Below are 12,018 nucleotides of genomic sequence, written 5' to 3'. Positions count from 1 at the left end.
GGCTGCAGTGGGGCCTGTCGGGAATAAACATGGCAGTGTGAGCGTGGAGAACACAGTAAGCGTGAGTGCGTGCGTGGGCTGCCATTGCCCCCACCGTGGAGAAGCTGCTTTATAGTTTATCTACTCAGCATGTTAAAATGTGAAAGTTTGTGTACTTCTGCTTTCTTGTCTTTTGCTTTCAGTATAAAAAAGGAAACTCTCCAGAGGAAAATAAAGCACACTTCAGGATTATGAAAGATGTGGACTTGTCAAGTTAGCTCCATGACAGAGAGAACAGGAAGAATTCTCTCTGAGCCAGGTTGATGCTGCATCATTGAAAATAAAGAGGTGAACATCTTGGTCGTTATTTGAAGTAAACAATTTCCTTTATTGTGGTTTGGTGATATTGTGCTAACTTAGAAACCATGGATGCTGGTTTATGACCGAGTTTTTGTTTTTGTTCAAGTCTCTGGTCGCAAACTTCACAGGGCTGATGTTGCTATTTCCTGGGGCATCCTGCTTTTAGTCTCTTCTTGGAGGGATAGCTTCGAGCTCATCTGACTAGGACATCTAACAGTGTCAGGCAAGAAGGTGTCGGTCAGGAAAGGAGGAGTCCAGGGCACCCCCAGCCCCAGGAGAATGAGGATAGGGAAGGGAGGATGAGGTGTGCTTTTTTGGAGAAAGGAGTAGAGCTGGTAAAGCTGCCTTCACATCTTCCAAGGCTTCCACTTCTGAAAACTTCTGGTGGTGAGAGAGAAATCAAGAGTTGGGTCAGTGAAAGGAGAGTCACTGAGAAGCATCCCTCCTGCAGTGTTGGGGGAGAAGATTTGGTTTAGAGAAGTCTGTGCACTGACTTCAATGAGGAGTTCTGGAGTCAGGGCCAGCCCTTTGTTTATTCTAGGGGAAGACTGAGTTCGGGGCATGGGAAAGATTTCTCCTGGTATGTAAAATGTCTCATATAGGGGATGCTGGGCAGGAGAATGGGAATAAATAAATAAGCATTCTGAAGAATGCAGTTAGTTCATGGACTTTGTGGAGATTATGTGCTCAAAACCACTGCATCCTATGTGAATACATCAGGCCAGATACCGACCAAACGCACGTAGATTTACATATGTGGAGCAAGCCAGCAGCCAACAGTGACTAACATTTCAGTTCTCTGTGCATCTTGGTTAGCTGTCTAAGGAGGGGTTTATTCTTTGCTTCCTTCCAGTTCTAGCATTCTGACACTGCGTGCAGTTTAGTATAAAACCCGGTTTGAAAGCTAGTCTTGCCCAACAATAGATTTTCGGGGAGGGGGGGTATTTTCACCCTTTGCATTTGCAATTACGGTGTTTGTTTGGTGTGTTTGCGGTGCAGACACAGGACAGTGCCCAGACGTGTGTGAGTGTTTGTAACTGTGTATAGGGTAGGTGGGGAAAGTGTGTTTAAGACAGCGGCCAAGAACACCTGTCATAGGGTACCTGCTAGGGTGTCTATACCAGCTCCTTTCTGAACATACTGTTTGCACCGACACAAAAGAGCCGGTGGGCCGGGGCTGGTGCTGGATATGCCCAGTACGCCTGCTGGGTGTAGGAAGGATGGGGCCGGCGGTAACAAGAATCAATATATATTTACGGCGGGGGCGGGGGGTGCGCGGAGGCTGCAGGGCGGGGCAGCGCTAATGAGAGCAAGCCCGGCTTGTGGTTGGTTCGGGAAGTCTGGTACCCACAGAGGAGCAGGCAGGGAGGGAGGGGATGCGGGCGGGAGGATAAAGCGATGAAGTGTGCTGCGTTACCGCGCATCAGGCGCCGTTGTGGGAGCCAGACTACGGTGCGTCTCTGACCGAGCCGGCCCAATCAATCCTCGCGCGTACACTCACCGAGCCGCGCGCTCCCCCTCGCCGGGGCCCTGGCGCAGGCTGCCGCTGGCCGCGAGACCTCGGAGCGCTGCGAGAGCGGGTGGGCGCCCCGGTCCCCCGGCAGGTGCCCGGCGCGCCATGCAGGGCACGTGCGTCCCCCGGCTCTAACCCGCGCGCCGACTGGAGCATGATCCGTGCCCAGGCCGGGGCCGCCAAGGTAAGCGAGCGCCGTGCGGGGACTCTGCCTGCCTCCCCTTCCCCCGCCCTTCTCTGGGCGGCTTCCCCGCCGCTCCCGAGGCCCCGGCAGCGCCCTCCCTCCCCAGGGCCCGGGATCCACCCTCCTCTCCACCCTCTCGCTTCTCCCGCGAGGTTCAATTGTCAGCCTGGGACGCGCCGCCGCCCGGGGCCGGGCAGGCATCCCGGCTGGCGACCCCGGCGCGGGTACAGCAGGCACCCCGGGCCCTCCTGCGGGGCACGAAGAGAAACAAAGAAGCCCCCAAGCGGGTTCGTAGCGCCTCCCCCGCCCCCCGGCGCCCTCCCAGTGGCGAGGAGGTGTCGGGAGGGGGCGGAGAGACCTACGTAATCCCCCTTCCCAGCCCACACCCACCCCTTGTGAACCAAGGCTCTGAATTTGGGCTTTGCCTCGGGCTCGCTTTCAGACAATTGTGTCCCATGCCATGCCGTGGGTGGCCGAGAGAGCCGGCAGCCCCGCACCGGCTCGCTAGTGCTCTCTCGGGGCGCGTGGCAGGTCGGGGCCGTGCTCCCCTGGGTGGTGGCCGGCGGGAAGGATGCGCGGTGCGGGTGCTTCTCCAAGCGCCTCCCTGTCCCCCGCCGGCTGCACCGCTCAGCCGGGCCTGCCACCTGAGTTTTAGCGGGAGCAGCCCGTCTTGTCGCCTACCGTATTGCTACCTGCACGCCGGCGGGGAGGGAGCCACCAGGAAAAAAAACGCGTCCGGTCCATTTTTAGCTGGAGGTGCGCCTTCCTTCTACCCCTACGTTCCCGGGCGGTGACAATGCAGCAAAATCGGAGGACTCAAACAATGTGGTCCCTCCATCCCCCCCCCCCTCCGCTCCGCCAGTGCCTTGTGATTGCTCTGCCGTTTGACGTCCCGGCCACTTGGCGGATTTGCGGAGTGTGGGTGCGTGGTCTGTCTATCTGTCTTGCACACAGAGACCATAACTTCCCTGCCCAATGTGAGCGCGTGGGGGGGGGGGAGAGCTGGCAGGGACACAGGCTGCAGAGATGCCCGGCTTCCTGTGGTTCCGGGCACAGAGCGCCCCAGCCTGCATTGAGCTGACACCAGATAGCATGTGGGGATTTTCCTAGTTGCTGAAGCTCTTTGACGTTGCTATAGTTTTGTGCTTACTTCTCTTGCGATCTGCAGTGGTGCAATTCTTTCCGTTTTTATGTTTTCTCTTTGAAAAGCTAACAAGGCTGTGTTCAGCAGAAATGGATACAGGAGGAGCAGCGTAGTTCAAAGACTAAGGGAGGCATCTTCTCTCTTTTCCTGGGATTTAAACGCGATTTAGGAGGGCAGATGCCCTACCTGAGAAGGCCAGACTTTAAAGACCCAGGCAGTGTCGTGGTTCAAGGCGTCTCAAAGCAGGTGGCCAGATCTGCGTTTCTCATCAGCGGACTCGCTCCGGCTGTGGCTATTACGGTAATTCGTTCTAGATCGGGGATTCATTTTGAAAATGTGTGTTTTCCACTAAGCAGGGATTAGAGTCCAAATGCCTACCCTGGTATGAATGTGTGTGCCTGTTTGGTGGAGCAGAAGAGTGTGGCAGAATTCCCTGTTGCCCCTTCCCTCTGTTTGCAAGCTCCTCTGGAATGTGGCGTTGGAAAAAACGTAGCACTATTTTAGTTCCTAGACCTATAGGCAAATTGAACTTCAGAGTGTTTCATTTAATAAACCGTGTTCTGACTAATTCCGGAATCCCAGTCTCGTGCGGTTTAACAGCTTTGTGGCATGACAGTTCTTTTTGTTTCAGGTAGTTATTTCATGAAGGCAAATTGCCTAAGTTTGTTTAGATCGTGACGTTATTGACTTGGTAGGGAGACCACGTTCTGAGCTGGAACAGCCGATGAATGCATCAGTACTGCAGCTCCTGTGATTTGTGTACCATCATTTGCTTCCCTTCACCTTCTGGCTTTTAAAGACAGATGTTTTAAAAGATCATTTAAGCTCTACTTTCTGTGATGCTTGCATCAGATATGAGTATCAATATAGGAAGTACTAAAAGGACAGATGGGAGTCTGGAAGGCCAGCCTCTGCCATCACCCCTCCTTATTAGTAAAGTGAGGAAGTTGGACGGGTGGATTTCTGTGGTTTCTTCCAGTTCTAGCACTGTGTGATAATGGTAGAGGAGTTAAGAAAAGTTACCCAGTTTAACAAGGCAGATAATTAGGGCCCAAATTATGCAAACAAGCCAGGGGCAGATTATAGAATTTATGGTTTATTTTTACACCTTGCAATTTGCTTTAACCCTGGTATCTGCATTTTCCTCTAAATGAAATTAGCCAATGACTCAAACAGGTCCAATTTTTGTTTGTTTGTTTTTGTTCACTAGAGCAAAAGATTTGGTAGGGTCTGGGGTACCTAGAAGAATATTGGGTAACAGATTTTTCTCCTTATTTGTGGATTCGTTATTTATTACAGCCCCATCTTCTGTTGGTAATGGACACCATAGCTTATTTCCAATGATTGATTTTTTTGTTTGTTTGTTTTTAATGAAAGATTCTAAGTAGCTGTTTAATTGGCAATTGTCAATAGCGTCTGACTTACTTTCCCTGGTAAAATTTGATATTGTTCACAGAACTTGCTGGCACTGATGCTCGTTATAGAAATGAGGCAACAATTACTCTAAACAGGCAAGCAAAGTGTTTTCATGTGCTTGTAGTAATTTTTACGGTTTGGGAATGGTTGAGGTATTTGGTCATTGATTTATGCTTATCTACTCCATTTTCCACTGTAGTGTGCTCATTTGTTTTAAAGTTACAATTAAAATAACCTCCTGGACTAAGCATACCTGCCAGTCACAATGAATCACTCCCTCCCTTGTTTCCATAGCCTTCTCCTTCATACTGCTAAGTCCCCTCTTATATTGCACTTACATGAGGTGTGCAAGGGCCACAGCCCCCTCGCCTTGAACATGCTACTTTGAGGACAAGGATATTGTTCAATTCATCTCTCATCTCTCCAGCACGTTGCACTTTGCCCTGGACGGGGGTATGTTCTCAGGAATGTTGATTGAGTGCATTTCAGGGCATAGAAATGCCCTCTACTCATTTAGGCAGGAGGTAGGTGGGAATTTTTCCCTTTGTGAGTCAGATGGGCAGATCAGAGGGGTTATGTAAACCTCTGAGGGAACAGGTGAGCCAGGACTCAAATCCAGGCCTTCCCCCGCTACCCCCTCCCCCCAGCACTGCCCCAGAGAAGGGATCCCCCTACTCTCAGTGAGAAATCAGGTAGATTGCAAGTCCAGATACAGCACGCTTGGGTTCTTTTTTACTTGAAAAACCTGGATTATCCTTTGATAAAATTGATCTGATAGCTGCCTGATTCTGTCTTGCTGTGGCCTTAGAAGGGAATTAGCTCCCAGCACATCAGCCAGCAATTAGACAGTGAGAGTGAGCCCCCCTTTGCCACTTCCTCTCCAAGGCTGGTTCCACTACCCACAGCTCACTCGGATGATGCGCTTGTCCAGGGAACGTCCCTGACTGACAGTTGTTTGTTCAAATCACATTTAACCACTGTGAGCTGTGCCTCTGAAATGAGCCAGCAACTAGACCCGAGACAGCTGTCATGGCTGGGCGAGCCCACCCTGACTGAATCTCCTCGAAGGCGGATTTCTATGCCAGCAGGTGTGACTTACAGAGAGACCCCTTGTTTCCATCCCATCACCACCTTATTTTTTCATCCTGAAAAGCAAAACAAGTTACCATTAGGAAACCAGAAAGTTCCAACCCCTGTGCCCTACTGTAAGGCACGTTTGACATTCATGGACTTTTAGAGAAAACAGTGTGGAATGTTCCGCATGGCTTTTTTTTTTAAGTCACTTCTCCTCTCTGAGGTCTAGTTTCCTCTTCTTTAAAAATGAGGACTTGAACCAGGTAACCCCAAAGGTCATATCTAACACCATGATTCTGGGATTTTGTTGGTTTTGGTTGGTTTATTCAATTGAGTGAATTAGAGGAAGAAAAAGATTAGTATTAATTATAATTATATTAATATTTACATTTATTTATAAATTTAACTTGGCAATATATACACTAAAAATACTTAAGGCTATGTGTGTTAGCCTCTGGGTTATCTAATAATGACTTTGGGCCCTCTGTTAACACTATTGTCTGTAAGTAGCTGTAACAGTTCTTTCTTCTTTGTAAAATTAGATTTACTATATTAGAGGAAAAGATCTGTGGCATTTCTGTTCCCAGTGAGGAGGGCAGTGGTGAAAAAGTGGACGTTCCCCAACTCCTGTGTACAACGTTTTTAAGTTTATGGTTTGATAGTCAAGGTTCCAGGACCTACAGTAAAATGTTTTTATTCTCACCATGGAGTGTGTTTCACAGTTGAGTAACCCTGGCTGTCGAAGTGTTCCCTGGGATTCATCTAACAATGTTCCCATTTCCTTCTGCTCCCTTGTGTTGCTCTTATTTATTTACTTATTTCCTTACTGTTGTGTGTTTCTGCCCCTTCTTGAGCTCGGCTGACCTCCTGTCGCAGCCATAACTCATAGGGGGTTGGTAGCGCTTCCACCCCCCCACCCTGCCCCATTAGACGCACCCTGCCTCCTAACCTTCTCCCTGCCTGAACCCTTTCTACTTCCTTCATAAACGCTGCTTCTCAAGTTAAGATACAATGAGGCTTAGAGGCAGACCAGCTCGTCTGATGATTTTGTTGGACTTAAACATGGACTTTCTGACCACTGGGCATTTGTCTTAAAGCCTCCTTAAACACTTCAGGAAACAAAGCAATATATAGGTGTTTCGTATGTCCCACACCATAATGCCTGGGTGTGTGGGTATTTATTGGTAAGTGGTTGTTGTGTTCTGTGACATGGGCACAATAGGGAAAATGGTAAGTAGTCCGTGCAGGATGACAATAATGTCACTGCTTATTGGCAAGGTATCACAAACGCCACTACACCCCCAGGTCACTAGAGAAAAACAGCTGGATTCCCATAGCAACAAGTGATGCGCACTGTCCAAATTATTAGTTGAGAACCCACGCTCTTCCTGATTTATTGGCCCAAAGCTTGATGTACACAGAGGATTGATAAATAAGGATATGGTGTACAGACAGGCTCTTCTGGTGTTATCCAACACCTATTGCCTTGCAATATTTTGGGGAGAATTCAGTGCATGGAACTTAAGCTGATGGGGGGCGGCGCTGGAAAAGGACGCCATCTGTGCCCATGATGACGAATGCCATCATGGAGACTTCACTTGGGGTCCCTTTTATATATTTAGTGGAGCAGATTTTCCCTTTCACACTTTCTAGATCTATTTGTATTGAACAGATGTCAGGGAAATATCATGTGTGTGGAAGGGAAAAAAAGAAGACCAAAATTCACATCCATGGCCAGCGATTGTGATTCAATCACTTTGTCCTTAAATTGACACTCATTTAACTTGCACAAGTGTTCCCTGCTTTTGCTTTCGGGGTTTCAGTCACAGCGGTTTGAGAAACAGAAGTCACAGTCCTGCAATTCAGAGATTCAGGCTAAGGGGAGACTAGGGTTGAACACATCAGACCTTGCTTGCTCGCTGGAACCCGGCAGCCATCCACCAGGGTCCTTCCCGCTGCACACTGACCGGCTGGAAAACCACAGGACATGATCAGTAGATTTTTACCCTTAAAAGGACTTCTCTTTCTTTATTGTTATTCTTCATTCCTTTTACCATCAAAATTTAAGACTACTAAATTAACAAAATTCTCCCCTCAATTTTGAGCCGAAGTGATTTTTGTGGAAATGAGCTTTTTGAATTTGAGAAAAAAGTAGCTTTGAGTGTCACTTCTGCCCCTGACAAGGCATAAGACCTGCGTATAAAGGAGCTGAGGGGAACAAACTGTTGGCACAGAAATGTGGTGTGATATATGACATTTACGCATCCCTCCCCAGACTCCATGCCATGCACGGTTGGGCAGTGTTCTGCTCCCTCTTACAAAACACACCTGGACAAAGTTGTCTACACTGGCTTTCTTTACTCTCCCTGTCTAAGCCTGTGAAAGCATATTTTACTGTGTAATGTTTGATTGAGACTAACAAGATGTTTAATAAAATAAAACAAATACCGGCCGGCCGTGTAGCCAGAGACCAGAATACCGTCGGTTCATTTGAAGACTGCTTCATCTCTTCTTCCACCTCTCAGGGCACCCAGCCAAGCTCTGGTCCCCACCCTTTCCTCCTGCTGCCCCCATGATGGATGATGGTAACTGGTGGTCTCCGCTCATCCAGGACCAGGTCAGCTCTCCATCTGAGGGCTGCTGGTCATGCACTGGGGTCCACTTTCTGTCTTGAGCCCTTTGCTTCCAGGACAACCAGATTCTCCTGGCTTCCTGCTGTGTCCCTGGATCTCTTTGTTAGGCTCTCTTGATGGCCCCTGACTTTTTATCCCTACATGATGGAATCCTCTAGGGCTTGGCTCTCCCATCTCTCCTTACCTATATTCCTGCCTTTGGTCTCAACACTGTTTTCGTGCCGTTGATCTCAAGTTTATCTCAGTGGTCCTGACTCACTCCTGGAATGCTGCCACCAGCATCTCCCCGAATGCCATGCAATCTGAATTTGTAGGTGCAAAACACGACCCCCAATTTTCACTCCTCAAAGCTGCTTCCCCTTCAGAGTTCTCCGTCTGGGTAAAGGGACACCTCTGTTCTTCCTATTGGTCAGGCCGAATGCCTTTGATCCCCTGACTTCTGTCTCTCATCTAATCTAGCTTTCTGCAAACAGTTCTCCCTTCCTCTCACCCCCTCTGGCTAGCAGGACCAGCCTTATCTCAGCCACCATGATCTCTCAACTTCTGCGTGGATGCCCGGCCAGTCTCCTGCATTCCCTGCCCATCTGCAATCTGTTCTTTGTACAGCAGCCCAAATGATCATTCATTCGTTCACCAAATATTGACGAAATGTCTGCTATGTGTCAGGCATTATTTTAGGTGTTGGCATACAGCAAATACAACACAGAACAGTCAGAAATCTCTGTTATTTCTTTGCCCACAATCTTCTGATGGTTCCATCCATCTCAAAATGAAATCCAAAATTCCTATGTGGCCCACAGGCTCTGCATAATGGGGCCTCGCACTCCTGCCTCACCAGGCCCATGTCCCCAACCTCCTGTTCCTCCTCAGCCATGGCCACTCACACACTCATCTCACATGCTGTTCTCTTGACTTGGAAGGGGTGTGTGTGCGGGAGAGGGGGGTTTCTCCCAGGTATCTGCAAGCTTGCGCTTCCGTTAATGACATATCGCGCCTTCAGAAAGACTTTCCCTGACCACCCATGCCCTCTCTTCTATCTCCCTGCTTTCTTTTTCTTCACATCACTTAGCACCACTCGATTTGTGATATATTTGCTTCCTTATGTGTCTGTTGTCTGTCTCCCATTCTAACTTGTAAACTCATTAAAGCAGGGGCTTGTTTTTTAGCTCAGTGCCTGGAACAGTGCCTGGAACATAGCCAGACACTTTTATTTTTTAATTTAATTTAATCTGATTTAAATTCAATTACTTAACATATAGTGTATTATTAGTTTCAGAGTTCAGTGATTCATCAGTTGTATATAACACCCAGTGCTCATTACATTAAGTGCCCTCCTTAGTGCCCATCACCCAGTTATCCCATCCCCCTACCCACTTCCCCTCTAGCAACCCTCAGTTTGTTTCCTAGAGTTAAGAGTCTCTTATGGTTTGTCTCCCTCTCTGATTTCATCTGATTTTATTTTTTCTTCCCTTCCCCTGTTTTGTTTCTTAAATTCCACATACGAGCGAAATCATATGATAATTGTCTTTCTCTGATTGACTTATTTCGCTTAGTGTAATGCCCTCTAGCTCCAGCCGCATCGTTGCAAATGGTAAGATTTCATTTTTTATGGCTGAGTAATATTCCATTGTATATATGAGCCACATCTTCTCTATCCATTCATCTGTTGAGGGATATCTCAGCCCTTTCCACAGTTTGGCAATTGTGGACGTTGCTGCTAGAAACATTGGGGCACAGGTGCCTCTTCCAATCACTATGTTTGTATCCTTTGGGGAAATACCTAGTAGTGAAACTGCGGGATCATAGGATAGCTCTATTTTTAAGGAACCTCCACACTGTTTTCCAGAGTGGCTGTACCAGCTTGCAGTTCCACCAGCAGTGTAAAAGGGCTCTCCTTCCTCCACATCCTCGCCAACATCTGTCCGTAGCCATTCGGACTGGTGTGAAGTGGTATCTCATTGTGGTTTTGATTTATATTTCCCTGATGCCGAGTGATGTTGAGCATTTTTTCATGTGTCTGGACATGAAATAAAACCTTTTAAGAATCTGATGAGTTAGAGTTTGGATGGTATTGTCAGGTCTCTGGATCCTCCAAGAACACTCTTTTTTTCTTTTCCATAAATGATTTCCCCCCCACTCCACAAGGTGAGGAGGGTTGGGCTCCTCATTACTGCCTGGGCATTTTGTTGGTACTGAATCTCGGTGTTATTTATCCTGGCTGGCATTCTCCCACAGTTAAAGCTCGAGCTTGTCTTTGCTTCCTCCTCACCACCCAGCAAGTAACAGTTGATTACTCCATTATTGTTGAATTTGAATAAGTTATTTGTTGTTGTTAGGTCTAGATAAAACTCTCTGCCCTCTGGTCTCTGTCTCCTCTGCTCCACACTGATTTTTGTCGTCTTGAATGTGAGCATATCATTCCTGTGTTCAAAACCAGCAAGAGCCACCACAGTCTACATGGTAAAGAGCCCACTTCCCAGGCTGGCCTTGCAGGTCTGTGGGTGGTGGCCAGCCATGTCCCAGGATGTCCCGTTGATCTCTGCTGCTGCTAAGTGGACCTTCTTTTCGCTTCTCCAAACATGCTCTGCATTTTCTGTAATTATGTACTTTCTTTCTTCCACTGTGTTTAACTCTTAGTTTCCCTAGCCCTCTATACATTTACTCATTTTTAAGATCTAGCTTAACTCTTCACGTCCTAAGTTTCCTGGTTGATAGGATTCTCTGTGCCCTGACTTCCCATGTGATAGGGATCACTGTATGCTTGTTATTAACTCCCGCCTTTCAGCCTCCCTACTAAATGACAGGGTCCCCAAGGTTAAGGACTGTGTCACATTTATCTTAGTATCCTGAAAACACTTGTCCTGGTATCTGCCATTGCAAGTATGTCTCTGAATGTTAAATAAATGAGTGCCCCAAGGAACAACCAGGGTTGAGAAGGTGTGTATTTTATTGCTTCTAGAATGGCATTTTGCACTGTGTCTTCATCTGAAATGCATATCATAACGCTAAGTGGAAAATTGGAAGAGGTGAACTCGGCAAGGACAGGAATTTCTGTCCTGCTTTTTTCATTGATTTTCCTAAGTGCCAAGAGTAGTGCCCAGGAACAGAACTCACTATTTAAAGACTGAATGCAGTTTATAGTTGGACCATATCTTAAAATTTTAATATCCTTGTATATAAATAAGCAAGCCTGAGGACTAGAGAGATTTTCCCAAGATCACGCAGTAGTAAGGCATGGAACCTGTCTTCTCCCTGCTGTCCAGCCCGACCATGAATGGAAGAATGCCTAATAACGTTTCACAAAGGGATGCCCACAGTATTTTTTTCTTACCAATATCTGAGTGACTTCCTTCTTCAGAAGAAAGCTGACTTTTTAGATCGTCTGAAAGAAGCAATAGAGAAGAAACTACAGAATTTCAAAGGACTCAGAGCCAAGGCAATAGGAAACATGTTCCCATGCTGCTTGTGTGGTGCATTCATTTTTGGAAATGCCTGAGCAGATCTGGACCCTTGGCTCTGGTGGGCCATGCTTGGGGACTTTGCTTAAACCTGGTGTCTTCTTGAAAGAATGAGGTGATCAGTGTTTCTTAGAACCTCTCTGATGGCATATCAATTCACCGTGAAGTCATCTGGTTCAGTTTCACAGGGAATTTTATTAACAATGCTGTTCACCATCTTCAGGACTACTTTGAGTGGCAAGCTAGCACAATTGTTG

At 47.5% G+C, this 12,018-nt stretch overlaps 1 protein-coding gene across 1 annotated transcript in view; it reads left to right on the top strand.

The window, feature by feature from the left end:
* The first annotated feature begins 1,733 nt into the window (after positions 1-1,733).
* The window catches only part of HECW1 (HECT, C2 and WW domain containing E3 ubiquitin protein ligase 1), a 436,289-nt gene continuing 426,004 nt past the window's right edge, over positions 1,734-12,018 (top strand). The window contains exons 1-2 of the mRNA XM_034640683.1: positions 1,734-2,036; positions 3,246-3,480. Of these exons, the coding sequence (XP_034496574.1) occupies positions 3,358-3,480 (123 nt within the window). The 5' untranslated portion in view covers positions 1,734-2,036; positions 3,246-3,357. The remainder of the gene's footprint in view (positions 2,037-3,245; positions 3,481-12,018) is intronic.

The sequence above is a fragment of the Ailuropoda melanoleuca genome, chromosome 1 (assembly GCF_002007445.2).
Source record: "Ailuropoda melanoleuca isolate Jingjing chromosome 1, ASM200744v2, whole genome shotgun sequence".
Lineage (NCBI taxonomy): Eukaryota > Metazoa > Chordata > Mammalia > Carnivora > Ursidae > Ailuropoda > Ailuropoda melanoleuca.
This window is presented reverse-complemented; position numbering and strand designations above follow the sequence as displayed.